The 26,428-nt window shown below is 62.8% G+C and overlaps 4 protein-coding genes across 11 annotated transcripts; 3 read left to right on the top strand and 1 right to left on the bottom strand.

Annotated features, from left to right (window-relative positions):
• The first annotated feature begins 3,526 nt into the window (after positions 1 to 3,526).
• Positions 3,527 to 6,973, top strand: PTGDS (prostaglandin D2 synthase). The gene is made up of 7 exons (XM_069579744.1): positions 3,527 to 4,114; positions 4,833 to 4,972; positions 5,079 to 5,155; positions 5,508 to 5,624; positions 5,768 to 5,869; positions 6,467 to 6,492; positions 6,832 to 6,973. Exons 1-6 carry the CDS (start codon positions 4,001 to 4,003, stop codon positions 6,490 to 6,492), a joined length of 576 nt encoding a protein of 191 aa, XP_069435845.1. The 5' UTR covers positions 3,527 to 4,000; the 3' UTR covers positions 6,832 to 6,973.
• Positions 6,832 to 10,016, top strand: LCNL1 (lipocalin like 1). 2 transcript variants are annotated; one of them, XM_069579743.1, is made up of 7 exons: positions 6,832 to 7,644; positions 7,708 to 7,924; positions 8,237 to 8,376; positions 8,882 to 8,955; positions 9,087 to 9,197; positions 9,417 to 9,518; positions 9,775 to 10,016. In XM_069579743.1, exons 1-7 carry the CDS (start codon positions 7,508 to 7,510, stop codon positions 9,798 to 9,800), a joined length of 807 nt encoding a protein of 268 aa, XP_069435844.1. In that variant the 5' UTR covers positions 6,832 to 7,507; the 3' UTR covers positions 9,801 to 10,016. The 2 variants fall into 2 exon arrangements, with proteins under 2 accessions (XP_069435844.1, XP_069435843.1); XM_069579742.1 differs by having other exon boundaries at positions 7,025 to 7,924.
• Positions 10,017 to 19,697: 9,681 nt separating this feature from the next.
• On the bottom strand, positions 19,698 to 26,390 carry CLIC3 (chloride intracellular channel 3). Of its 5 annotated transcripts, XM_069579737.1 has the most exons (6): positions 24,153 to 24,243; positions 23,330 to 23,439; positions 23,132 to 23,257; positions 22,861 to 22,967; positions 22,610 to 22,785; positions 19,698 to 22,521 (listed from the first exon to the last, which is right to left on the bottom strand). In XM_069579737.1, exons 1-6 carry the CDS (start codon positions 24,186 to 24,188, stop codon positions 22,363 to 22,365), a joined length of 714 nt encoding a protein of 237 aa, XP_069435838.1. In that variant the 5' UTR covers positions 24,189 to 24,243; the 3' UTR covers positions 19,698 to 22,362. The 5 variants fall into 5 exon arrangements, with proteins under 5 accessions (XP_069435838.1, XP_069435837.1, XP_069435836.1 ...); XM_069579736.1 differs by having other exon boundaries at positions 22,610 to 22,967; XM_069579735.1 differs by having other exon boundaries at positions 22,861 to 26,390.
• PAXX (PAXX non-homologous end joining factor) lies at positions 19,753 to 21,742 on the top strand. 3 transcript variants are annotated; one of them, XM_069579739.1, is made up of 8 exons: positions 19,753 to 20,130; positions 20,199 to 20,364; positions 20,434 to 20,494; positions 20,724 to 20,773; positions 20,853 to 21,043; positions 21,125 to 21,199; positions 21,369 to 21,453; positions 21,551 to 21,742. In XM_069579739.1, exons 2-8 carry the CDS (start codon positions 20,252 to 20,254, stop codon positions 21,588 to 21,590), a joined length of 615 nt encoding a protein of 204 aa, XP_069435840.1. In that variant the 5' UTR covers positions 19,753 to 20,130; positions 20,199 to 20,251; the 3' UTR covers positions 21,591 to 21,742. The 3 variants fall into 3 exon arrangements, with proteins under 3 accessions (XP_069435840.1, XP_069435842.1, XP_069435841.1); XM_069579741.2 differs by lacking the exon at positions 20,724 to 20,773 and having other exon boundaries at positions 20,067 to 20,130; positions 20,893 to 21,043; XM_069579740.1 differs by having other exon boundaries at positions 20,073 to 20,364.
• Positions 26,391 to 26,428: the final 38 nt, after the last annotated feature.

Raw genomic sequence — 26,428 nt, 5'->3', positions numbered from 1 at the left:
CTACCGGGGCTGGCGGCTCGACTTTCTGCAGGTGCCAGGAGGGGCCTTGCCTCCCTACGTCCTGCGCGCCCCCCACCTGGAGGGCAGAGGCGGCCCAGCCTGCAGGGCTGACCACAGGCAGGCCAGGCTCAGAGCGAAGCCACCGGAGCGGGACCGTGCGGGGGGAGCCTGGTGCCCGAGACGCCCCTCCCCGGCCACAGCCTTGCATGGCCCGCGGGCAGGAGGGAGGGGAGAGACCTTGCAGGCGTCTCTGCGGGGGTCACTGGAGAGGGCCCCACCTCACCTGGACCTGGCAGAACCGAGTTGTTGCCCCCGGGGGGGCTGGTACGTGTGCCCGCCATCAACAGCGCCCTCAGGGGGCCGCCTCCTCTCCCTGCGGGGCCCAGCAGCTCCCCCGGCACCCGCTTCCTGGGCCCTGAAATCACGCCCTGGGTCCTCCGGAGCACGACCAGGCACAAGCCCCGACCCAACCGCACTCTGCTGGGAGGACTGGGGAAGGGCCCCCCAGCCTCTGCCCAGCCCTGCCCGCAGAAGCCCCCAGCGCTGCGAAGAGGCTCCCGGAACAGAGCTGCCCAGGTCCACGCTCTGATTCCCACGAGGCCCCGCAGTCAGAGCACACTGCCCTCCCAGGGAGCTGCGGGGAGACCAGCCCCGGCCATACCCGCCCCATCCCTCCAGCCCAAGCTCACCTTGCCCCCACCTCCCCAGCCCCAAGCCAGGCTGCCCAGAGGTGCTGGCAGGGGCAGGACGGGGGGGGGGCGTACTGGGGGTTCTGCCCACCCCAGCAACTCTCTCTGGTGGGAAGCGCGTTGGGAAGACAGACAGAGGCTCCTAGTAAGAAAGAGCTCTCCTCCAGCCATTGGCCATCAGAGTGGCTACCCCACAGCAGTCGCTGAGCAGCCTGGAGCGGGGAGGCCACACTAGGGGGCTCCGCAGGGCTGGTGGGGGCGGGAGGGTTGGGCGCGGACTGGGAGACAGGGAAGATGGGGCTGGTCAGGCTTGGGGAGGGGTCAGTAGCGCAGAGCAGACTGGGGCTCAGAGGGTCAGCCACTCGGGAGCAGGCGAGACGGGAAAGCATTGAGGTGGGGGGGCGGGGAGGTAGGAAAGCCCCCCAGCACCCCGGGGAGCAGCCCGAGGCGGAGGTCTGAGCGGGGTCCAGCACTCAGGGCAGCACCGGCCAGGCCTCGAGGGAAGACCGGGCCCATCTGAGCGGAGCGGCCTCCTGTGTCGTGGGCTGGGCGGGGGCTGGGCGGGGGGCCCTCCAGCTGCAGCCCTGGCCTCTGTCGGGCGTGGCTCTCAGGGAGAAGCCTGCACGTGCAGATGGGGAGCCCGGCCTCCTGGCCAGGCAGGGCTGAGCCCCAGCCGCCCACCCCGCAGGGCCCTGGAGGGCGGCGTGCAATGGGCACGGTGGCCACCAACAGCCGGCTTTCCGAGCTGCCCCACTGGCAGCACTCAGAGGCTCCCCTCTAGGGGCCTCAGGAGTCCTCAGCCGACCCCCTGGAGACCCGGGGGAAGAGCAGCCACCCCCGCCCAGACCCCTGGGGGTCTTGCTGAACACGGCCCATGCAGAAGGGCTCTGAGGCCCAGTTCCTCACTCCACAGTGTGGACAAACCAGCCCAGCCACCCACCTCCGTCTGGGTCACAGGGAGGCCGAGGGGCCAATGCAGTTCCTGCTCCTCCAGACCCCCCGGCCTCATCCAGGCCACAGTCAGCAGCGGTGGCCAGTCTGGGAGCAGGGGAGGAGGGGATGTGGTGGGCGGACGTACTCCCTAACCCTGGGCCTGGGGGTGGGCGCCCAGGGTCCCCGGAGCCTCCCTGCTCCCTAGAGGGGCACCCTGGTGACCAGGCCCAAGGGCCCCTCCTGTGGGGTCGGGGCCTGCCCACGAGAGACGTGCGGGCCCAGCCCGTGGTCCTCGCGTCCTGGGCCGCCTCCTCCCGCACGCTCTCTGCCCTCTACCTGCATCAGTCCCCTGCCTTGCTCTGAGACATGTTTACCGCTGGCGGAGGCGCTCTGGTCTTGGCATGACCGGGGCTTGGCAGGCACGCAGCTCAGCCCCGAGGACCCAGGAGCCTCCCCACGGCCAAAGAGCCGCAGGGCTCAGTGATGAATGGCAGGAGGCCGGGGCCCACACGGACGTCCCGGGCCTCCTTCTCACCCGCCTCCTCCTGCCCCTCTGTCGTCCTGAAAGGAGCCCCCCGCTCTGCCCTGGGCCAGGCTGCAGCCTGGGGCAGACCCAGGGCGGTGCAGGGCCCGGGACCAGCCCCCCAACTCCTGCCTGCTTCTGACAGACTGTCCCCCCACGGCCTTGAGCATGCGGAGGGGCAGGGTGCATGGGAGGCCGGGGCAGAGCAGTGGGGGTCCCCTCGCCCCGCCTCCAGCCTCTTGTGCCGGCTCCCCCACACTGGCCTCTTCCGGGGCCGGCCCCACCAGCCCTGGCGCCACTGAGGAGGCAGGCCCTCTTCGTGGTGCCGCCCAAAAGACTCTGTGCTCTGGGATCCTGGGCCATCCTCCAGGGGCGGGGCCCCCACAGCAGGGGTCTGGCCGGGCACCCAACCCTTACTAGGACCCCTGTGGGCCTGGGGCCCGCCATCCTGCCCCTGCGAGGTGGGTGGCAGGGCCCACGCTGGCTCCATTCAGGGAGCTGACCCGGCCCACGCCTCTCCTTCCGCGTGGTTTCCGGACAGCCCTGGGTCCGGTCCAAAGCCAGAGGCCGGGCTGCCAAGTATCCAGCTTCCGGGCAGAAGGTGCCAAGCACCAGACAGGGGCTGCACCCCATGGTGGGCTGGGCCCGGGGTGTGCGCCAGCTCCTGTGCCCCCCAGCCACAGCCATGTCCCCTGTGTCTGCACCTCGCTCGGGACTTCCTTCCCCAGCCTTACCTCCCCAGCCCCCACCCCAGGTGTGCGCACCCACCCACTCACCGCTGCTCAGAGCTGCTGACCCCACTCAGTCCTGTGCTGAGGCCCCAGCTAATAGGGGTGGCCTTGGTCACGACCAGAGGGACAGGGGACACTTGCCAGATTTGAACAGGGCCCAGGACCTCAGAGACAGCCTGTCAACCCAGGGAGGCCTCTGTGGGGAGACGGCTCTCTCTGCAGTGGGGGGGTACCTCACGTCCTCTGGCCCCGGGGGAGCCACCAGCTTGGCACCAGGTAATAGGACAGGCAGGGTGGGGCCACTGCAGGTGTGGAGCTGTGCAGGTGTGGAGGAGTGCAGGTGTGGAGCTGTGCAGGTGTGCAGGTGTGGAGCTGTGCAGGTGTGGAGGAGTGCAGGTGTGGAGCTGTGTAGGTGTGGAGCTGTGTAGGTGTGGAGCTGTGTAGGTGTGGAGCTGTGTAGGTGTGCAGGCGCAAGGAATGGACCTCTGCCCAAGGCCGTGGGCCCGAGGCCGGGAAGGACATCCCGGGGGCCGCCAGCCAGACCCCGCCAGCTGGCTCCGGGGACGCTGTGTTGCACACCAGGCCCTCCGGCTCCACTCTGGGGGGAGCTTTGGCTTCTTTCCTTTGGCCCAAGTTTCCCATCGCCCCCTGGCCTGCTGGGCCTTCCGGGAGGAAACTCAGGCAGTGCAAACAGGGCCTTGTGTCGCCCCAGGGTTGCAGGCTTGGACACAGAACAATGGCAGGGCTTGTGAGGGGACTCAAGTGACCAGAGGCCCCAGAGGCAGGGCAGCACCAAGGCACTTGCCCCCTGCCCCAGCCAGGCTGCTGGAGTGGACCTTCCCAGGGTGGAGGAGGGGCCTGCCATGCGGGGGCCTCTGCCCCCCCAGCTCAGCCCGGGGGGCAGGCCCAGGCTGTCCCAGTCAGTGCCTCTTACATAAGCAGCCCCGTGGGGGACGAGGCCGCCGCTGGACTCCGCTGCCCTGTCCCCCGCCGCATCACGAGCCTGCAGTGGGCTGTCCTTGGGCCTGGGCGGAGGCCAAGCCAGGCCCATAAATAGGGGTCTCTGGGCGGCCTCCCTGCCTCCCACCCGTCTCTGCCTGTACCGCCGGCCCGGTTCTGGGAAAATGGCCACTCCGAACAGGCCATGGATGGGGCTGCTCCTGCTGGGGGTCCTGGGGGTCCTGCAGACCCCAGCCCCCACCAAGGCCGCCCTGCAGCCCAACTTCAAAGAGGACAAGGTGAGGGAGAGCTCCGGCCAGGTGCAGGGACAGGATGGTGCCCGTGGGGAGCGGGGTGCTCTCCCTGGGAAGCAGGGAGCAGAAAAGAAGGGCTGGACCGGCCGGAGGGGGCTGACGGGGAGAGGCCTCCCCAGGCGATTCACCGACAGAGAATAGCCCTACAGAGAGGAGCCCGCCGGGCAGGGACGCGCCTGTGAGCGGGAGCGCGCGCTCGCCTGACCCGCGGGTCACCTGCGCGCCCGCCACCTCTAACCCAACACGGTTAGCCCAACGAGCGCACGACGCCCAGGGCAAACAGGCGCACCTTCCACACCTGGCCTGGGGACGCACCTCCGCGCGGGAGCGCGCAGATGACGGAGGGGCCGGGCGGCGCCAGGAATGGCGATGGACTGAGCGCGCCCCGGTGCGCGCCCCTGCCCCGGGACCACGCGCGCAGAGGCCTGCGGGGGGTCGCTGGAGCGCGTCGGGGCGGGTCTTCCAGCTCCGCGCCCCACGCCCGCATCCGACCCCTCTAGGGACGGCCCGGCGACCTCTGCCGCCCGGCCCCCCGGCGGCGGGAGCGGGACCCCGCGGTGGGGGCGGGGCCGCGGGGAGCGGAAGGGGCCGCGCCGGAGCAGGGGGGCCGGGTGGGCTGCAGGCGGGCCGGGGTGGGTGCGCCGCCCAGCCGCGGCGGGTCCGGAGGGTCCCGGCCGACCGGCATGGGCTCCTGTCGCTGCAGTTCCTGGGACGCTGGTTCACCTCCGGCCTTGCCTCCAACTCGAGCTGGTTCCTGGAGAAGAGGAAGGTGCTGTCCATGTGCAAGTCTGAGGTGGCCCCCGCGGCGGATGGCGGCCTCAACGTCACCTCTACCTTCCTCAGGTGGGCAGCGGGGCGGGCATCTGGGGCCCAGAGCTCCCGGCGCAGGGTCGCAATCTGGGGACACCCCCAGCACCCGACCCCTGACCCCAGGATGACCTGCCCACAGGAAAGACCAGTGTGAGACCCGGACCTTGCTGCTGCGCCCGGCCGGCCCCCCAGGCTGCTACAGCTACACCAGCCCTCGTGAGTGCGGCCAGGAGCGACACTTGCTGGCCGGGACTCTGGGCCACACCCTGCCCGGCAGTACAGGGGAGGGTGGGGGGTGGCTGCCCCGCCCGGGCCGGCCTGGGCCTGCCCAGCAGCCCCCATGAAGGGCTCTCTCTGCTGCTGTCTGTGCCCCCACGCGCCCCTCGCTCCTCTGCACCCCGGGGCTCCTGCCCTCCTTGCCCCTGCCTGTGATGGCCTCCTCTGGCCGTCTCTCCTCCCCAGAGGGCCGTGGCTGCGGGGTTTGTGGCTGTCCCACGCACCCCTGATTTTCTGAGCCCTTCTGGTTTGGGGACACGGGGCCCTGCGGGGCTGTCTCCCGCGTCTCCAGACTGGAGCAGCACCCACGAGGTGTCGGTGGCAGAGACGGACTACGAGACGTACGCCCTGCTCTACACCGAGAGTGTCCGGGGCCCGGGGCCGGACTCCCTCGTGGCCACGCTCTACAGTACGTGTCCCGGCGCCGTGCCCACCACCGGGCCTGGGGCTCCACCCGTGGGGGCGGCTGGGGGTGCCCTGGGCTCGGGAGCAGGGGCAGAACGGGGATCCTCCAGACAAACGGAGGCCGAAGGCTTCTCCCCACTGCCCCAGGCCGCACCCAGACCCCCAGAGCCGAGGTCAAGGAAAAGTTCACCACCTTCGCCAGGAGCCTGGGCTTCACAGAGGAAGGCATTGTGTTCCTGCCCAAGACTGGTGAGCACGCTAATCTGACGGGAGGGGATTAAGGTCAGATTAGAGGCAAGACAGACCGTCTCCTGATCCGGGGGAGGCCGAGCGGTGGAGCCCGTCCGGCCAGACTGCCCACTGACTGGTGCGCGGCCTCCGGAGCGGGGGTGGTCTGGCCTCACACCGAGACCTTGGTCTGCAGTCCCTGGGCCCGGCCCAGGAAGACACGCCTCAGGAAACACCCCCTCCCCGGATTCACCACGCGCCCACCGTGTGCCAGGCCCCGGCTCGGCCCCCGGGACGCAAAGGCCCCAGCCTGGGAGGGGTGCAGGGCAGGCCCTAGAAACGGGGCTTGTGAACGGGTGTCCGTGTCGGGACACAGGGACAACCACACAGGGCTCAGCACAGGCTCCCTGAAGTGTCCACGGCCTCCTTGCCAAGGAAGCCTGCTCTGGGCCCAGGGGCGGGGGGCGGGGGGGGGGCCGGATCTTCCTTTCGGAGGGGTAGACAGAACCTGGGGGAGGGGCGGGAGTGATGGGGGTGACAGTCAGCAGTTTAGGGGTCATGCCTGCCGCAGGGCGGGCCTGGGGCACTGACCGCAGGCCTGGGCTTCTTTCTTGGCAGACAAGTGCATGGAGGTGCGCACATAGGTGAGTGGGGCTGGGGGCCACCTTCCCCCAGCAGCCCCTCGTTCATTCAACACGCGCTCACCAGCAGCCTCCCCTCTGCCACGAGGGCTGGCCTCCGCCGACAAGGGCTGCTTCACAGAGAGGCCTCCGCTGGGGTTCAGCAAGGTCACTGGGAGCAGGCGGAGCGGGCGGCCGGGACAGGACTGCGGTGGGAAGACCAGGGGACGGCAGGGAGGCCGGTGCCCTTTGCTGAGAGGCCTCAGTGGACGGGCCCTCGCAACCTGAGGCTGCAGGGGGCTGGGGTCTTGGGGTGGGGGGCATGTGGCCGGCCCCACCCACAGGTCCCGCTCTCCTGCCCAGGTGAGTCCGGCTCTCAGGACCTGGCCCTTCTGCCCTGCTCAGCCGTTTCCTGCAACACCCGAGACCCCAGCCCCAGCCCCTCGCCATCCCTGCCCGCCTCAGCCTTTATTCCCGCTCTGAAAATAAACTCTGAAGCAAGTCAGCGCCTGGCTCCTGACTGTCTGTCTTGCAGTTGGGCCTGGCTCTGGCCAGCTCTCTGGGGACCTGACGGCCCCCCTTTGCTTTGGGCCTGGGTGTCCCTTAACCCTCTGTGAAATCTCAGCGGCTGGCTCTGCAGGATGCCCCGAGGGGCGGGTAGGGGCGCACTAGCTCAGCCCCTGATGGCATGGGAGAGGTGGCTGGCCGGAAGCCGGGACAGCTCAGAGAAGCTGTGTCCCCACGCACTGCATGCAGCCGGATCTCACCCACTGCAGCCTCTCCAGCCACCCCCTCAAGGCGTGGCCATACTTGGGCCCCTGTCCTGGGCCCCCTGGCTCACAAGGCGTAGTGCCCACAGCAGCCTGCCCACCAGGCCCTGTCCAGGCCCCCAGGTTGTGAGGGTCGGAGGTGAGGGTGAGACTTTGGAATGGCTTCCCAAGGCTCTGCCTGAGCCCAGGGCTGGAGGCCACATCCCGCAGGGCCTGCCAGGCCTTCGCCTCCCCTTGCTCCGGGGCATCCGGCCCCCTCCCTGGGAAGGATGGGCGGGGTCTGGTGGGGGCCACTGGGCCAGGGCAACCCGATCGGAGCCTATCACGGTGGGGTCTGTCCCAGGCAGCAGGCCAGTGCTCCAGGGAGCAACCCGATCGGAGCCTATCACGGTGGGGTCTGTCCCAGGCAGCAGGCCAGTGCTCCAGGGAGCAACCCGATCGGAGCCTATCACGGTGGGGTCTGTCCCAGGCGGGCAGGCCAGCGCCCCAGGGCGTCTCAGGGGCATAAAGGCACAGTGGGAGAGGCCACCCCAACCCTCCTGTGCTGCTCCGGAGCCCCGTGCCATCAGCAAGAGCCACCTTCCAGGATGCTGCAGACGCTGCTGATCAGCGGGACCCTCGCCCTACTCGCTGCAGCCCCAGGCCAGGCCGAGGTCCCCATCCAGGCCGACTTTGATGCCAGCCAGGTACTCACGGACGTGCCGGGCTGGCAGCCTCTGTCTGATTGTGTTCTACCAGACAGGCCAGAGGGCTGAGGGAACCCAGCCCAGCCCCTACTCTGGTTCAAGCTCAGCTCAAGGGGACCAAGCCCGCATCCGCCTGTCTGGCTGACTTGGGGCGGGGGGTGCAGAGGACAGTAGGCCCCTCAGGCCCAAGTCTGACTTCCGTCCCCACTACTCGCTGGGCCTCCAGCCAGATGAGAGCAGCTGCCCCCCAGGCTCGGGTCAGGTTTGACGTGGCAGCCGGGGCTGCCCCCAGCTCGTCCTGTCCCCCTGCAGTTCCAGGGCCCCTGGTACGTGGTTGGGGCGGTGTCGGATGACCAGGGCTTCCTGGACGCTAAGGACAACATGAAGATGCCCGTGGTCTTGGTGACCTCCTTGGCTGACGGCAACCTGGGCATCAAGTTTGGGTTCCCCACGTAAGTGATCCCAGGAGTCCCACCTTGGACTGGCCTTAGGCCCAACCAGCGTACGGTCAGGTGGGAGCCAGGAGGAAGCGGGGGTGCGCCCGAGCCATCAGGGGGTCAGAGCCAGGCCCCGCCTGTGCTAGGCTGCAGGGCCGTCGAAACAGCAGCCCCGCTCACCTGCTCCTCAGAGGGGCCCCACCCGAGGGTGTGGGGGAGCCGTGTCCGTGTGTGTGTGTGCATGCGTGCCGGTGTCTGGAGGGGAGGCGGGGAGACCCCACAGGCCCTGCGTCCCCTGGCTGTGTGCCTCTGCCCCAGGATGTCTCCTCTCCCCTAAGTGAAGCGTAAAGCACCCGTGTGGTCAAGCGTGCATCTGATGGGGGACAGGCGGCCTCGGGGCAGCCGGCAGCAGCCAAGCGGCAGCCGTTTCGGTCGCAGTCGGGCCGCGTCTTCAGGACACCCAGCGGGGCTGGGCGGTGGGCAGGGGCTGCAGCTCAGGCCGCTGGGGTCCCCTTCCCAGGCCCGATGGCGGGTGCCAGGAGACGGACAGCACCTTCACCAGGGGGGCCGTGGACGGGCAGTTCAGCAACGCGGGTGAGGCGGGCACGTCGCGGGCGGTGCCGGGTGGGTGGGGGCAGCGGCAGGGCCGGCTCGCGGGGACCGTGGGGATGGGCAGGGGGCGTCCAGGCCGGCGCCCAGCTCAGCACGCTCCCGCCCCCACCCAGCTATGGCCCAGACCGACATCAGGGTGGCCTTCACCGACTACCAGCACTTCGCCGTCATGTACTTCGAGACGCAGAAGGGGGGTGTGAGGAGCACCTGGCTGCAGCTCTACGGTGGGTGACGGGGGCGGGGCCACGCCTGCGCCGCCTCCTCTGGGGCCGCTTGGGAGGCCTGCTCTGTGGTGTCCCCGTGTGCCTCCCCAGCGAGCCCTGACTGGGAGGCAGGAGAAACCAGCGTCTCCCAGTGTCTCCCTGGGCCCCTCCCCAGCCCCGTCCCATCTCCCACTCTCCCTCCCAGCCCTGCCCCTCTGCTCACGGTGCCCCTGCCCTCAGCCCGGGCCCCAGAGCTGTTTCCTGAAGGCGCCCAGAGGATGCAGGAGCTGGCACCCAAAGTGGGCCTGAACCCCAGCCAGGGCGTCCTGCTGCCCAAGTCAGGTGAGCACTGTCCCCTGGCCGCCCAGCGCTGCAGGGGCAGAAGGACCCCCGACCCAGACTGGGGTTTGGGGGTGTGCGGGAGACCCCAAGGCTCACTCCTCGGGCACTGGACCCACAACAGGAGGGCCAGGGGAGGGAGGAGGGGGTCACAGGCAGGGGAGGGGCTTGGCCCCTCAGGGAAGGGTCCAGGACCTCTGCCCCGGGGAGGTGGGGAGGGGGCGCCGGGCGTTTCCTCAGGACCTGCTCTCTTCCACAGACCAGTGCGCAGAGGTCCTGGCCTAGGTGATCGGGGGCAGCCTGGACCACAGCTGCCCAGCGCCCCGCAGACCCGGGAGGCCCCGCCCACCCTGGGCAGGGCGGAGCGGGAGGGGCGCGAGCCCCACCCCAGCGGGGACGCAGCTGGAGCCAGGCGGTGATGGCGGTGCCCCGCGGCCCAGTCCTCCTTGAGGAGCGGCTGCCTCTCTACCCCACCCCCAGCACAATAAAGAGTCTCCACAAGCCGCTGCCGCGCCTTTCTTGGACGTAGGGGCAGAGGGGCCGGGTGGGCCGCGGCGGGGGCGCCCCGCGAGAGGGGCCGCCCCGCGAGAGGGGCCGCCTGGGAGGGACAGTGTGCGGCTCGGGCTCCATCCCCACCGGGGAGCGGTCCGCAGCTGGTTCCGGGGCCTGGAGGGGCAGGGCAGGACACTTGCCCAGCAGCCCTGCCCACCACCTGGGCAGGAGCTAGGCCCGAGAGAGGTGGCTCCTTCGGTGGCCGGACAAGGCATCTCAGTGGCTTCCTTGAGTCCCCCTCGGACCCCAGGCGCCAGGCCAGGGGTGCAGACCTGCAGCTGCCCGAGAACGTGACCCCCGACTCACGCCCGGTAGGCACCTGGGCTCCTTGGGCCCCGGGTCCCCCCCACCGGGGCCCCCCTACAGCCCGGGGGGAGCCTGCACCCCGTCCACCCTGGCCTGCCCCCCAGCACCTCTTCTCCCTGTCGCCTGCCCACAGATGTCTGTCCTGCCATTGTGTTTATGAGGGAAATCGTGCTGTCCTTTCACAGCTGGCCCCCAATCATTTCAGGGGAAAATGGCCCGGCACCTGCAATGTGACTCGTCCAGAAAACAGTCGTGCACGACATGAACATGTAGAAAGCTGACCGCGGTCCCGCGGGTGACAGCTCGTCAGCTGGCTGGATGCTTTTCAGTAGAAACGCAGCCCTGTCCTACCAGACTAGCGTTCTCCATCTGGGCCCTTCCGGGCAGCTCGATCCCTGGGAGGAAGAGCCCCCACGTCCCAGGGGCCCCAGACAGCCCCTCACCCCTGCACACCGGGACCCCCCCCCCCGGTGCCGCTGCTGCCCGGGCAGCCAGCCAGGCTCTGACCCGCTGTGGGCACCACAGGGGCGGGACCTGTCCCGTCTGCCCCTGCCCCCAGCCTGATACCTGTGCCACAGAGGCAGGCAGTAGGTAGGAAGGCGCAGAGAGCCGGCCCCTCCCACCTAAGACGCCAGCTGCCCACCAGACAGGCATCTAGAGAGGGACTGGCGATGAACCGGTTGGTCTATTCAGCGTGCTCTCTGCCAGCCCCCTTGGCTGAGATGCACAGCTTGTGGGAACTTCGCTCTCCAGGCAGGGAGCACACCCAGGGCCCCCCGCAGTGAAAGCGCCAAGTCCTACCCGCTGGGCCGCCAGGGAATTCCCAGTTGATCGGCTGGTTCGTTGGCTGACATTCGGCTTCCACACAGACCGAGAGAAGACGGCCTGGCAATCGCCTAAGAGCGGGGACTCGCTGTGGGGCGGGGAGATGCAGCCTGCCCTCGCGGCCCTCTGGACGCCGGCGGGGGCACGCCCCTGGCGCCTGCCGATGGGCCCAGTCCTGCACGCCCTGCCCTGGCCACAAGGGGGCGGCCTTCAGCCAGCTGCCCACCCGGGTCCCAAGGGGGCACGTGTCTCGGTCAGCGCGCCACTCCTCAGCCCACAACCGGCGCCTGGGTCCCCTCAAGAGAGCAAAGGCCAAACACCTTGGGTGGCCAACAAGGGCCCCCTCAGCTGACCCCACCGGTATTATTACAAAGAGCCCGGTCACTGGGAAAAAGATTGTTCCACGCCTAAGCACTCAGGAGCCTTCAGTTTCAGCCTCTAACCAGCCTTTCCAACATCCTCCCAGCCCCCAGCACCGGGCTCCGAGGAATCACAGGGGCTCCTCCCAAACCTCCTCCTAGACCTCCTCTCTGCTTTTGGCCACACCACATGGCATGTTCCCCCACCAGGGACCAAACCCAAGCCCCTGGACTGTCAGGGGAGTCCCCAACCCTCTCTCTCTCTCTCTCTCTTTTTTTGCTTAATCTGTGTCTTTTCTTTCTGTCGAGCTCTCCTTGTTAACCAGCTTGGATTGGTTATTGAAGATTTACATTGACCATAGGGATAGAAAAGTTTTATTTGAGCTAAACTGAGGGCTGTAGAGCAGAAGGCCCAGACTTAGGGAGCACTTGAATTGTGCTCCCCAAGCTGCAAAATGAGGAGGGACGTTTATACAGGCAAAAACTGCAAAGATCCATAAGCTGTCAGGAATTGGGATAGAAGCTGACAAGGAGGAAGGCTGTTTGTAGGGCAAGAATCAGTGAGGTCCAAAACACACAGCTACAAGGAGAGACCTTGAGACCATAAGGTCGCAGGTGGTTGTGGCTAGCAAAGTCTGATCCAGCTTAAAACATTCAAGCTCCCAGCGAGGCAGGAGCTGTCTGAAACCACATCCACAATGGCCACCCGGGTCCAGTGCAGATGCCTGGACCACAGCTCTACATCTTGTCAGAACACCAGACACGACAGGGACACATTTTCTCAAGGTCTGAAGACAGGTCAGCAGGTGCACAGCAAGCCAGCATGACCTTGGTGTCTGGGAAGGGACTCTCATCTTCCAAGGAGTATAGCGCTGTCACTGGGGAGGAAGGGGCAGGAGGTGGCAATTATCCCTGTACTCAGAGTGGACATTCTAAGCAATCAGGTAATGCATTTTCCCCTTCCTCCTCATTGTGATAAAGCAGATACACAGTTCATGTTTGACAGGCCATAAGACAGGCTGCTCTAATTAGCGTAAAGTTTAAGTCAAATTATGTATAATCCAGAATCACTCCCCCACGCCTTAATTCTTGCATCAGCCATGTCTCCCCAGAGTGCTTGTTTAATTCTCTCCGGCTCAAGTGTGCCCTTCTGCATCCACTGTTCTAAGACACAGACTTCCGACAGGAGATTTCTGAGCACCCCCTCCAACCCGTTCTGTTACTTGAATTTGACCTGAAGAGATCTCCATATGTACACGCTCCCTGTCCCGAGGGACACGATATCCAGGAAGGGTCCTCCCTGGCATCAAGGGGAAAAGTTGCTGTATCTGGAAAAAAAAAACAAAAACCTGCCAGTTGATCAGCAATGCTTTCAGAGAAACATCTCCACAGGAGGAAATGTAAAGATTCATAAATATAAACCATATTTAAAATGGAGTCAAGAGCTTCCATATTAAGAAGTGGCAAGAATACACAGAACTGTACAAAAAAAGGTCGTAATGACCCAGATAACCACAATGTGAGATCACTCCCCTAGAGTCAGACATTCGGAGTGTGAAGTCAAGTGAGCCTTAGGAAGCATTGCTACGAACAAAGCTAGTGGAGGTGCGGGAAGTCCAGCTGAGCTATTTCAAATCCTAAAAGATGATGCTGTGAAAGCGCTGCACTCAATATGCCAGCAAATTTGGAAAACTCAGCAATGGCCACAGGACTGGAAAAGGTCAGTTTTCATTCGAATCCCAAAGAAAGGCAATGCCAAAGAATGCTCAGGCTACCTCACAATTGCACTCATTTCACATGCTAGCAGGGTAATGCTCAAAATCCTTCAAGCTAGACTTCAAACGTATGTGAACCAAGAACTTCCAGATGTACAAGCTGGATTTAGAAAAGGCAGAGGAACCAGAGATCAGATTGCCAACATCCTTTGGATCATAGAAAAGGCAAGAGAATCCCAGAAAAACATCTACTATTGCTTCATTGACTATGCTAAAGCCTTTGACTGTGTGGATCACAACAAACTGGAAAATTCTGAAAGAGATGGGGATACCAGACCACCTTCCCTGCCTCCTGAGAAACCAGTATGCAGGTCAAGAAGCAACAGTTAGAATGGGCGAGGAATAATAGACTGATTCAAAATTAGGAAAGGAGTACATCAAAGCTGTATATTGTCTTATTTAACTTATATTGAGAGTACATCATGAGAAATGCCAAGCTAATTGAAACTCAAGCTGGAATCAAGATTGCTAGGAGAAACATCAATAACATCAGATATGCAGATGACACCATCTTAGTGGTAGAAAGCAAAGAGGAATTAGAGACCCTCTCGATGAAGGTGAAAGAAGAGAGTGGAAAACCTGGCTTAAAACTCAACATTCAAAAAACTATAATCATGGCATCCGGTTCCATCAGTTCAGTTCAGTCACTCAGTCATGTCGACTCTTTGCGGCCCCATGGACTGCAGCACACCAGGCCTCCCTGCCCATCACCAACTCCTGCAGCTTGCTCAAACTTATGTTCATTGAGTCGGTGATGCGATCCAACCATCTCATCTTCTGTCATCCCCTTCTCCTCTTGCCTTCAATCTTGCCCAGCATCAGAGTCTTCCAAAGAGTCAGTTCTTCACATCAGGTGGCCAAAGTATTGGAGCTTCAGCTTCAGCATCCAACCTTCCAATGAACACTCAGGACTGATCTCCTTTAGGATGGACTGATTGGATCTCCTTGCAGTCCAAGGGACTCTCAAGAGTCTTCTCCACACCACAATTCAAAAGCATCAATTCTTTGGCACTCAGCTTTCTTTATGGTCCAACTCTCACATCCATACATGACCACTGGAAAAACCGTAGCTTTGACTAGATGGAACTTTGTCGGCAAAGTAATGTCTCTGCTTTTTAATATGCTGTCCAGGTTGGTCATAGTTTTTCTTCCAAGGAGCAAGTGTCTTTTAATCTCATGGCTGCAATCACCATCTGCAGTGACTTTGGAGCCCCCAAAAAATAAAGCCTGTCACTGTTTCCACTGTTTCCCCGTCTATTTCCCATGAAGTGATGGGACCAGATGCCATGATCTCCATTTTCTGAATGTTGAGCTTTAAGCCAACTTTTTCACTCTCCTCTTTCACTTTCATCAAGAGGCTTTTTAGTTCCTCTTCACTTTCTGCCATAAGGGTGGTGTCATCTACATATCTGAGGTTATTGATATTTCTCCTGGCAGTCTTGACTCTAGCTTGTGCTTCATCCAGCCCAGCATTTCTCATGATGTACTCTGCATAGAAGTTAAATAAGCAGGGTGACAATATACAGCCTTGACATACTCCTTTTCCCATTTGGAACCAGTCTGTTGTTCCATGTCCAGTTCTAACTATGCTTCTTGACCTGCATACAGATTTCTCAGGAGGCAGGTCAGGTGGTCTGGTATGCCCAGCTCTTTAAGAATTGTCCACAGTCTGTTGAGATCTACACAGTCAAAGTTTTGGTGTGGTCAATAAAGCAGAAGTAGATGGTTTTCTGGCAGGTGGCTGCAGCCGGTGCACTAAGCGTGGCCGAGAGGAGCCACTCCACGTCTGAGGTCAGGGGCAAGTGGCCTAGAGTGCCAGGCTGCAATGGCGCAGGAAGCTACCGAGAGGAGCTACCCCGCATCTGAGGCCAGGGCGGCGGCCAGGAGGAGCGACCCCACGTCCAAGGAGCGGTGGCTGTGCGGGCGTAGGAGGGCCTAGAGGAGCCATCCCACGTTGAAGGTCAGGAAGGGCGGTGGTGAGGAGATACCCTTCATTCAAGGTAAGGAGCAGCGGCTGCGCTTTGCAGGAGCCGCCGTGAAGAGATACCCCACGCCCAAGGTAAGAGAAACCCAAGTAAGATGGTAGGTGTTGCAAGAGGGCATCAGAGGGCAGACACACTGAAACCACACTCACAGAAATCTAGTCAATCTAATCACACTAGGACCACAGCCTTGTCTAACTCAACGAAACTAAGCCATGCCCTCGGGGCAACCCAAGACAGGTGCGTCATGGTGGAGAGGCCTGACAGAATGTGGTCCACTGGAGAAGGGATGGCAAGCCACTTCAGTATTCTTGCTTGAGAACCCCATGAACAGTGTGAAAAGGCAAAATGACAGGATACTGAAAGAGGAACTCCCCAGGTCAGTAGGTGCCCAATATGCTACTGGAGATCAGTGGAGAAATAACTCCAGAAAGAACGAAGTGATGGAGCCAAAGCAAAAACAATACCCAGCTGTGGATGTGACTGGTGATAGAAGCAAGGTCCGATGCTGTAAAGAGCAATATTGCATAGGAACCTGGAATGTCAGGTCCATGAATCAAGGAAAATTGGAAGTGGTCAAACAAGAGATAGCAAGAGTGAACGTCGACATTCTAGGAATCAGCGAACTAAAATGGACTGGAATGGGTGGATTTAACTCAGATGACCATTATAGCTACTACTGCGGGCAGGAATCCCTCAGAAGAAATGGAGTAGCCATCATGGTCAACAAAAGAGTCCTAAATGCAGTACTTGGATGCAATCGCAAAAACGACAGAATGATCTCTGTTCGTCTCCAAGGCAAACCATTCAATATCACAGTTATCTAAGTCTGTGCCCCGACCAGTAATGCTGAAGAAGCTGAAGTTGAACAGTTCTATGAAGACCTACAAGACCTTTTAGAACTAACACCCCAAAAAGATGTCCTTTTCATTATAGGGGACTGGAATGCAAAAGTAGGAAGTCAAGAAACACTTGTTGGAATGTGAAGTCAAGTGGGCCTTAGAAAGCATCACTACAAACAAAGCTAGTGGAGGTGATGGAATCCAGTTTAGCTGTTTCAAATCCTGAAAGGTGATGCTGTGAAAGTGCTGCACTCAATATGCCAGCAAATTTGGAAAACTCAGCAGTGGCCACAGGACTTCCCTGGTGGCTCAGACGGTAAAGTGTCTGCCTACAATGTGGGAGACCTTGGTTCAATCCCTGGGTTGGTAAGATCTCCTGGAGAAGGAAATGGCAACCCACTCTAGTATTCTTGCCTGGAAAATACCATGGACGGAGGAGACTGGTAGGCTACAGTCCGTGGGATCACAAACAGTCGGACACGACTGAGCAACTTCACTTCACTTTCACTTTGAAGATTCTTTGGCATTGCCTTTCTTTAGGATTGGAATTAAAACTGAACTTTTCCAGTCCTGCTCAGCTTTTCAAATTTGCTGGCATATTGAGTGCAGCACTTTCACAGCATCATCTTTCAGGATTTGAAATAGCTCAACTGGAATTCCATCACCTCCACTAGCTTTGTTTGTAGTGATGCTTTCTAAGGCCCACTTGAGTTCACATTCCAGGATGTCTGGCTCCAGGTGAGTGATCACACCATCGTGGTTATCTGGGTCGTAAAGGTCTTTTTTGTACAGTTCTTCTATATATTCCTCCCACGTCTTTGTAGTATCTTCTGCTTCTGTTAGGTCCATACCATTTCTGTCCTTTATTGTGCCCATCCATCTTTGCATGAAGTGTTCCTTGGTATCTCTAGTTTTCTTGAACAGATCTTTAGTCTTTCCATTCTATTTTTTTCCCTCTAATTCTTTGCATTGATCACGGTCCCATCATTTCATGGCAAATAGTTGGGCAAAAAAATAGAAAATAGTGCTAGATTTTTTTTTCTTGGTCTCCAAAATCACTGCGGACGGTGACTGCAGCCATGAAATTAAAACGTGCTTGCTCCTTGGAAGAGACAGTATGGCAAACCTCGACAGTGTATTAAAAAGCAAATGTACGAGTTTGCCAACAAACGTCCATCTAGTCAAAGCTAGCGTTTTTCCAGTAGTCATGTATGGATGTGAGAGTTGAGCAATAAAGAAGGCTGAATGCCAAAGAATTGATGCTTCTGAACTGTGGTGTTGGAGAAGCCTGTTGAGGGTCCCTTGGACTGCAAGGGGAGCAAACCAGTCAGTCCTGAGGGAAATCAACCCTGAATATTCTTTGGAAGGTCTATTGAAGCTGAAGCTTCAGTATGTTGGTCACCTGATGTGAAGAGCCAACTCACTGGAAAAGACCCTGATGCTAGGAAAAATGGAAGGGAAAAGGAGAAAGGGGCAGCAGAGGATTCAATGCTTAGATAACATCACTGGCTCAGTTCAATGGACATGAGGCTGAACAAACTCCAGGAGATGGTAGAGGACAGAGGAGCGTGCTATGCCGCAGTCCCTGGGGTCGCACAGAGGTGGACACGGCTTAGCGACTGGACGACGAGGGGTGGTGGCGCCACACACACACCTCCCGGCCTGATCGTCTAGACTAGAGTCTTGCAAGCACAGCAGCTTTCACTCACCTCCATCAGACATACAGTCATGTCAGGAATTCCATGAAAAGGAGAAGCCCCAGGTTTCCTCCAATCCTGCCCTGCCCCAATCATCTTGGGAAGGGCTTTTCTACACTTGCGAAATGCAGGGGTCATCCATGATCCATCCCCTCCTTCCTGCTACCTCTCTCCAACTTCACTCTGAGCCCCTGGCCCCGGCTGCATCAGCTCTGCTGTAGGAACTCAGCAGCCCTCTACTGTTCTCCCTGCCCCCCTTGCCTTCACCACTGCAACCCTTGATCCCCCCGCCTCATGACATTCAACATGGGCTTTATACACAAAAATCAGAATGGACACCTCCATCCCACCCCTGCTTAAACCCGCCAACAGCTCTCCACTCTGCATCCACTCATTTGTGTATTTATTAAACCTCTCTATGTTCCACCCGTTAGAAAAGACCCTGATGCTGGGAAAGACTCAGGGCAGGAGGAGAAGGGGACGACAGGATGGGATGGTTGGATGGCACCACCACCTCGACGGACATGAGTCTGAGCAAACTCCGGGAGACAGTGATGGAGATAGTGAAGGCATGCTGTGGTCCATGGGCGTCACAAAGAGTCTGACGTGACTTAGCAACAGAACAACAAGAGCGTGCCAGCCACCGTTTAAACACTGAGAATACAATGGCGAATGACACAGATGGAAAGCCCTGCCCTCGTGAACCTCATGGTAAAATGGGCAGGAAAGAGAATAAATAACCGTATTAGTAACCTACTGCAGAAAGATTAACCCCAGCACTCAGCAGCTGGAAACAGCGTGTGTTATCTGCCTGTTTCTGAGGGTCCAGAAGCTGGCTGTGTGCCCTCTGGTGGAGGCTGTGTTCCCAGCGGAAGGCTCCCCCGGGAGCGGGTCGGGGTCTGGGCTTCCCCGCGCTGGGCCCTGGTCCTTTGCCACCGGGCTCCTTGTCCTGTGTGAACAATTCCAGAGGAAGAAAGAAGTGGCAGCCCATCGCTTCCAACACATTCTATCGGCTATCCTCGAGGGGCTCCATCCAGCGCAGGCTCAGGGGAGGGGTCCCCAAAGGTGCAAAACTAGGAGGGCACTCGGTTGGGGGCCGTCTTAGAGGCTGCTGTCACCGCAGGTACATCAGAAGATACCTTGTATAGGGACAAGCTGAAAAGTGAGTAAACACAGAGAGGAGAGGACACGAGATGCGGGGCAGGGTGTTGAAATCAGGTATAAAACAAGAGAAGGCCTCACCGGTAAGGGACCTCTGCGTAAAGACCTGAAGGGAGTGCGTGAGTCTGGGGAGGGGGTACCAGGCAGACAACAGCGCACGCAGAGGTCCAGAGGCTGGCACTGGGTGGGGGGAGGGGGCGGGGGCGGGTGAGGGCTGTGAAGCAGGTTGCAGCGGCCGCTTGCGGCAGGCTTGGCTACAGGCACGTTTGAAACCCATCATCACAGCTTACAAACCCACCCGCCAGCCACCCCCAGATGCCTCGGTCCTGTCACCCCAGCCTCGCAAAGCCTGGGGCAGAGCTGTCCTGTGTCCACAGCAGGGCTTCTGCAGAGGCCGCCTCCTGTGTCCACAGCCCGGCTTCTGCAGAGGCCGCCCCCTCTGCCTGGTGCCCCCTTTCCTGGCGTGCTCCATCCCTCTCTTCTTCCAGGTCACAGCTCAGAGGGCACTGGGCGCGACCTGAGGACTTCATGCTTCATTGTCCATCCAGTGAGCGCTCCCCAGCTCCAGGAGATCAGAGACCTGGCTACTGATCAAGGTGAGCTCCGGGCCGGGACAACACCGGGAAGCAAGGGGCGCTGGCTAAACACGGCGGAGCGAACAAACGAGGGGCGGAAGGCCGGAAGGCTGGCGCGAGTCACCATACTTTATTGTGCTTTGTATTTGACTTGGTCCAGTTGACACAGGAAGCGGGGTGCGGAGGCCAGGGGGAGGCCGCAGGGACCAGAGAAGGGGGGGCGGTCAAAGAGATCTGAGGCCAAAGTGGTTGCCGGAGGGGCTTACGCCCCCCAGGGCTTGCGCCAAGGGGGGAGCCCCGGACTCAGCGGGGACAGGGGGCGCGCAGGAGGGAAGGTCCAAAGAGCCCCAGACGGTGACCACGTTCGGTGAAAGCAACCCGGGAGCCAGAGCCGTGCACGTCGCCCCTCCCCACGGCAAAGGCGCAGGCCCCGCCCCGGACTAAGCCCCGCCCCAGCCCGCCCCGCTCCGGAAGCCTTTTGCCCGCGCAGGCGCTCCAGGTCCCGAGGCGCCCCAGATCGGCAGGCGCCCCGGGCCCGCAGGCGCCCCGGGCCCGCAGGCGCCCCGGGCCCGCAGGCGCCCCGGGCCCGCAGGCGCCCCGGGCCCGCAGGCGCCCCTGCCCCGAAGCCCTGCCCGCCGGATCCGTCCGCCCGCCGAGGCGCCATGGTGCCGCCGCCTCTCTGCACGCTGCCGCCGGGCCCCGGACCCCCGCGCTTCGTGTGCTACTGCGAGGGGGAGGGCGGCGGGCCCGGGGAACGCGGCGGCTTCAACCTCTGGTGGGTAGTGGGTCCCGCGGGGCTGCGAGGGGTCGCGGGCGGCCCGGCCTGACTGCCCCTGCCCCGCAGTGTGACGGACGCCGCGGAGCTCTGGAGCACCTGCTTCACGCCGGACCGCCTGGCGGCCCTGGTGGGTAACGGGGCTCCTGGGTGGCCGGGAGGCCCCCCGCTGCACCACACACCTGCAGCGCGGACCGCCTGTGGGCTCTCAAGGGGCGGCCTGGAATTTACCAGAAGTACCTGGGCACCCCTCCCACGGCCCTGCAGCTGTCCCGGGAGGCTGTGGTCGCGCAGATTGAGGGTGTCCCCAGAGGCCGTAGGGTCTCAGGCCCCTGATGACCAGCCCTTGTGCCCTGTAGCAAGCCCGTTTTGGCCTCAGTGCAGCTGAAGACATCGCCCTCCGATTCAGGTGAGCCTCTGAGCAGAGAGGCAGGGTGGGTGGGGAGCAGTGGATGTGGCCATGGTTCTCAGCCCCCCTCCTCCCCCAGGGCAGCCTGCAAGCAGCAAGCTGTGACTCTCACCCTGCAGGAAGACAGAGCATCCCTGACCCTTTCAGGGGGGCCCTCGGCGCTGGAACTCGACCTGTCCAAGGTGCCAGGCCCAGAGGCAGCCTCCAGGTTGCAGACACTGATGCTGGGCCTGGCAGAGCGTGTGTGCAGCTTGGAGCGGCAGCTGGCAGGTAGGTGGGGGTGGGAACCCCCCACCTAGGCTCACTAGGGTTCCCCAGGCCGGGCCTGCATTCCTGCTTTCCACCCCCCAGCTGCTGCAGCAGAGGAGACAGCCACCAGCCCCAGGAAGAGCGCCTGGCAGGCGGGGCCTCATCTCTTCTTACCAGGTAAGGCCTGTCACTTGTGACTCGGTTTGGCACCCCGCTGACTCTGCTGGGACTCAAGAACAAGCCTCAAAGTCCAGAGAGGGGCTCTGTACTCGTGGGAGGGGGTCGTGGGCCTGGGGTCTTGCTGGACTCAGGACCCTCCCCCCCCGCCCTCCTCCTGTTTCCCCAGACCCAGATCCTCAGAGAGGTGGCCCTGGACCTGGGGTCAAGAGGCGGTGTCCAGGGGAGTCTCTCATCAACCCCGGCTTCAAGAGGTGCCCCCCCACCCCCTGTCCCTCCTGTGCCCATCGTCCAGCGTGGACCCCGCCCGCCCCTCCACACCCCACAGCATCATCCCCTCTTCTCTCCCAGTAAGAAGCCGGCAAGTGGTGTAGACTTTGATGATCCCTGAAGGCACCACAGAGTCAGGACAGTGCCTGTGAGGCGAGGGCAGGGGCGGCCCCCTGGACCTCTAGCCAGCACCTGCCCAGCCTGCTGCCAGGCGCGAACAAGGCCACTCCTCCAGCCCCTTCCCCATCAAATAAACATCTTCATCTGGCGAAAGTCACGAGGTCATGGCCAGACGCTGGCTCCCGGGTCCGCGGGCCGGGCATGGGGCCGTGTCAGGCTCTGTGCTTCCTGGTGAGACTGCCCACCTCTCTAGCCCTGCCCACCTGTCCCTGCTTGGCACGCCCAGGGGCACGCCCAGGAGCCCAGCCGGCTGTGCAAGGGTGGGGCTCTGAGAGGCTAGAAACCTTGTTCCTGCTGCTGGGGCACACGCCTCAGTGGTGCAGACCCCACACGATGGCCAGGGAAGGGAGGTGGGGGGTGGCCTGCGCTTGGGCAGAGCTGAGGAATGTGGGGCCCGCCCTCTGGCCCGGAGTTGCCCATATGGGGCTTCGCTCCCCACCCTCCCCAGCCATCCTGCCGCCCCACCCTGGCCTGACTGGTTTGGGAGCCCAGTCCAGTCCCGCCACCCAGGAGGAGTAGGGAGATGGGCCGCACCCCGCCCACCGGCTTCCCTGCCTATCCTTGTGGGCTGTTGTCTGGAGTTGATCGGCCCACGGTGGGCGTTTGGGAGTGGCAGAAACTGAGGGCCTCTGGTCCCTCCGATGCCCCTTCGCGCTCACCGGGGCAGAGGTGCCTTTATGGGGCTGCAGACGGGTGGGCAGGTGGCGGGGGCGCTAGCGGGGGCGCACGACGGGCCGGTACGCCGCCAGGATCTCGGCGCTGTGGGGACACGTGTACTTGAACTCCTTCTCTTGCAGGGCGCAGTCCAGGTAGCGGCGGACGCCGCGCAGCTCAGCGGGGATGGGAGCTTGGCGGAAGTGCGCGCACACCGTCTGCGGGCGAGGGGCGCCGTCAGGGTCTCCTGGCGGGTCTGCCCTGCCCTGCGCGCCCCGCCCCGCCCCGCCCCGCCCCGGCGCTCACGTTCACGACGTGCAGCTTGGGCAGCAGGCCGCAGTCGGCCAGCGTGAGCTGATCGCCGTCCAGAAAGCGGCGGCGGGACTCGCGCAGCTGCGGCTCGCGCCCCAGCTCGTGCTCCAGGGGCGCGCGCAGGTAGCTGTCCAGCTTGGCGAGGGCGCGCAGCAGCTGCTGGTACAGAGCTGAGGGGGAGGGGCCCGGTGAGGGCCGGCCGGGGCGCCTCTCCCCCCACCCTCGCCGCGCCTCCAGACCCTCACCGTCGTCCTGCGTGGGCACCGGGTTCTTGATGAAGGCGGAGAACTTGTGAAAGACGTCGTTGCCCGCTGCGGCAGACTCCCTGTATCTGGGCGCCAGGCTGGGGAATCTGGAGGGGGAGCGGTGCGAGTCAGAGCCCGCGGCCCCTTCCAGGCCCGCTCTGCCCCTCCTGGCCTCTGCCCCTCCTGGCCTCTGCCCCTCCTGGCCTCTGCCCCTCCTGGCCTCTGCCCCGGGGTGGCCTGTCCGCCGGCCCCTCCTGGGCTCTGCCCTCACTCTGGGGGCCCCAACGTCTCCTCCAGAAACTCCTCGATCTGCAGCGTGTCGGTTTTGGCGTCGCCGTCGCAGAGCAGGATGGGCAGCTGGGAGCCTGGGGCGAAGTCCTTCAGCACCTCCGGGGACCTGTGGGCACGAGGCAGGGCGGGAGGTGGCTGGCTGAGGAGCGCGAGGCCAGGGTCCCGGGGCAGGGCTCACCTGCGGGTGTCCACAGTGGTGAGTGTGAAGGGCACGCCCTTGAGAAGCAGGACCATGAAGAGCCTCTGGCAGGAGGGGCAGTGGCCCACGCTCTCGCCGTCCTCGCTGGCCTGGAGTGGGGCACACGGGGCTGCCAGGGCAGGGGGCACACCCAGGACCCCTGTGGGCTCCTGCTGCCCAGGGCTCCTGCGCTCTCAGGCACAACTTTGACAAGTGGCCGGTGAAGGCCCTTGACTTGGTCCCTGGGAGGAGGGGTCTGCGGAGCTGCCAAGGGCCTGGAGGCTGGGCAGGGTGCCAGGATGAGGGGTGCAGGGGTGGGACCCTGGCTGTGGGGCCTGGCCCCTTGACCCTTATCTTCAGAGCCTGGGCAGAGGCCAGGCCCCTGGGCACCAGGCCCTGCAGGCTGGTCATAAGGGTGGGTCGGGCCAATGGAGCTGTTTTCTGAGTGATTCATCCCGTCCAGCTGGGCACCTTGCTGCCCTGGGCTCCAAGGGTGGGAGGAGGCCAGGACTTGGCAGTCCCTTCGCAGGGATCGCAGATCTGGGCACTGAGGGGGCTGCCTGGCACAGCCCCTGAGCCCCAGCCTCGGGCTACCTGCCTGGTTCAACCCCTAAGGGGCTTTTTTTCCAGGAGGATGGGGCCACCTCAGCCCTTTTGGGGATGGCGTGCTCTCCCTTCTAATGCACCCCCTGTCCCCCCCACCCAGTTACACAGCCTGCATGAGACAGCCTGAGCCCACAGACCCCCCCCAGCCTGCCCCAGAAAATAGAGCCCCACAGAGCACCCCTCCCCTGGACCTCCCCCAGCCCCGGCAGCCTGGCACCTTGACGAACAGCTGGAGCTTGCCGGCCTCAGCCATGGTGGGAGCCGCGGCAGCAGGGCCTGGGCGGGCCGGGAGCGCTCTTTAAGGTTCTCCGAGCGCCCCGCCCTCCCCAGCCCCGGCCCGCCCTGTGGAGTCACCTCGGCTGGGAAGGCTGCCAGGCTCCTGCGGGGCGGGCACAAGGGAGCTCAGACCGTACCGAAGCCCCCGGGGGTCCCGGGGGAGGGAAGGGGACAGAGTGATGGAGGAGGAGGCAGTGGACGGCGGGGGCAGCTCTGGGTCAGGGTCGCCCCCACCAAAAGCCCCGCTGCCCTCCCCCCAGTGGACGCCCAGGCCAGGGAGCGGGGGAGTTGGGAATAGCCTGGCCACAGCCTCAGTTTCCTCACCTGCCGACCAGGGCGTCACAAGAGTGGGAAGCCACTTGGAAGGGACGCCCCCTTCCTACCTGTGAGCTGTCCCCGGGGCGCGCCCGCCCACCCCACGCCCCTGCCTCTCCCCTGTGCGGTCGCGGTGTGTTTCTCCCGGTCCTTAACCTTTGAAAAGAAGAGCTCTTGGTGTTAGACGCCCCAAGTTTCTGGCCCATGGGAACCGCCCTCCTCTCGGACTGGAAGGAAGGGACAGAAGAGGCTGGGGGTTGGCAGCCCCCCAGGTGCGCGCGCACCTGCCCAGTAGCGGCCGCTCGCAGCGTCTCCCGCCCGGGCCGGGCTGTGGAGGTGCCGCGCCGCCTGGTGGCCACCGTGGGGTCTGCACGCGCCTTCCTCCAGGCCCAGGGCCCCGCCCCGCTCGGGCCCAGCCTGACAGCCCCTCCCCAGACCCAGCACTGGTCAGGGCCCCGGGCACAGGCCCCGCCACGAGCCGGGCTGACCTGGCCGTACTGTGGCCTCCGGGCCTGGGCCTCCGACCCATCTGCCACCACCACGGGCGGCTCTACAACCACTGGTAGGGGGTCGCCCAGCTGGGTTCCTGCTTCCTTATCACACAGCCCATCCTGGAGGGGGGCCCGGGCCCTGCTCGCCAGATGGCCTGTGTGTGGAAACACCCTCACACGTCCGTTAGGAAAATGGTGCAATGAACAGGTGGCTCTGAATAAAGGAAATAAAACCCCCAACAGAACACACGAGGGTTTCAGTGCACACTTATTTCAAGAACAAATCAGAACAAGAGAGGTAATGGTTTGTGGTTCAACGGATAGAAATGTGACCGCCATATTCTTGGCAAGGATGTGGGGAAACACTCCCGGTAAACGGCAGCGCCTCTGGGACGTCCCCGTAAGTACTCGAAGGATGAATCAACAGCCTGCAGTCCTCCGGGGGTGGGAGCCTGGTGCAGCCACGGAGGATGGAGGGCAGGCTGGCCTGAGGTTCTCCGGTGTTATGGCTGCCCCCTCTGAATTCACATGTTCCAGCCCTCCCCCCAGCCCCCACTCTCAGAATGTGGCTGTATTTGGAAAGGGGGGTGATCAAGATGAGGTCATGGCAATGGGCGCCAGCCCGTATGACTGTGTCCCCATAACAAGGGCAGATATGGACACCTTCACACACAGAGACGGAGAGCCCTGTGTGGAGCTGGAGGCAGAGAGCCAGGCGATGTCCTACAAGCCAAGGACACCAGAGGCAACCAGAAGACCCCCAGCGGCTGGGAGAGCAGGGAGCTCTCGCCACCCCATGACCTCAGGAGGATCCAACCTGCCAGCACCTCGACCTTGAACTTCTAGCCCCCGAGGGTGAGAGCAGGTGTCTGGTGTGTAAGCTGCCTGGTGGCGGTTCTCTGTTACGGTGGCCCTAGCAAAGCAGGCCAAGTGGGAGAGAGAAACCCAGCAAACGAAAGCACCCTGCGCGCGCGCCTGTGGCTCCAAGCCCGCGCGTGCGCCTGCAGTGGCCTTGGACACGGGAAGCGCAGACACACCGCCCGTGCTTTCTCCACCTGGTCGTCTGAACCGCCTGCCACGTTGTGTGCCAGCCTTAACAGGACCACAGCCTCCCCCGCGGCACTGGGACTGTCTAACCATCCCTGCCACCCCTGCCACGTCCGCAGAGCAGCCGCCAGAGGGGCCCGTGGAGCTGCCCACCCTTCCCCTTCAGGGCCCCTGCAGGGCCTCATCTCTGGTGGAAACTCTTCTCTCTTGAGCTCCTGGCTGCGGGCCCTTTCCAGCAGCACTTTAACAGCTCTGTTTAGAAGGGCCAGTGAGGGGAGAGGAGCCCGGCCCCTCCTCCAGGTTGACCCCATCTTCTTCCCCCAACTAGAGGCCAGTGCCTGCGGGCAGCTGCTGTGTCCTGGCA

This window comes from Ovis canadensis, chromosome 3 (genome assembly GCF_042477335.2).
Source record: "Ovis canadensis isolate MfBH-ARS-UI-01 breed Bighorn chromosome 3, ARS-UI_OviCan_v2, whole genome shotgun sequence".
NCBI classification, from domain to species: Eukaryota; Metazoa; Chordata; class Mammalia; order Artiodactyla; family Bovidae; genus Ovis; species Ovis canadensis.
The sequence above is the reverse complement of the archived record's forward strand: the minus strand, read 5'-3'. Positions and strand labels throughout refer to the sequence as shown.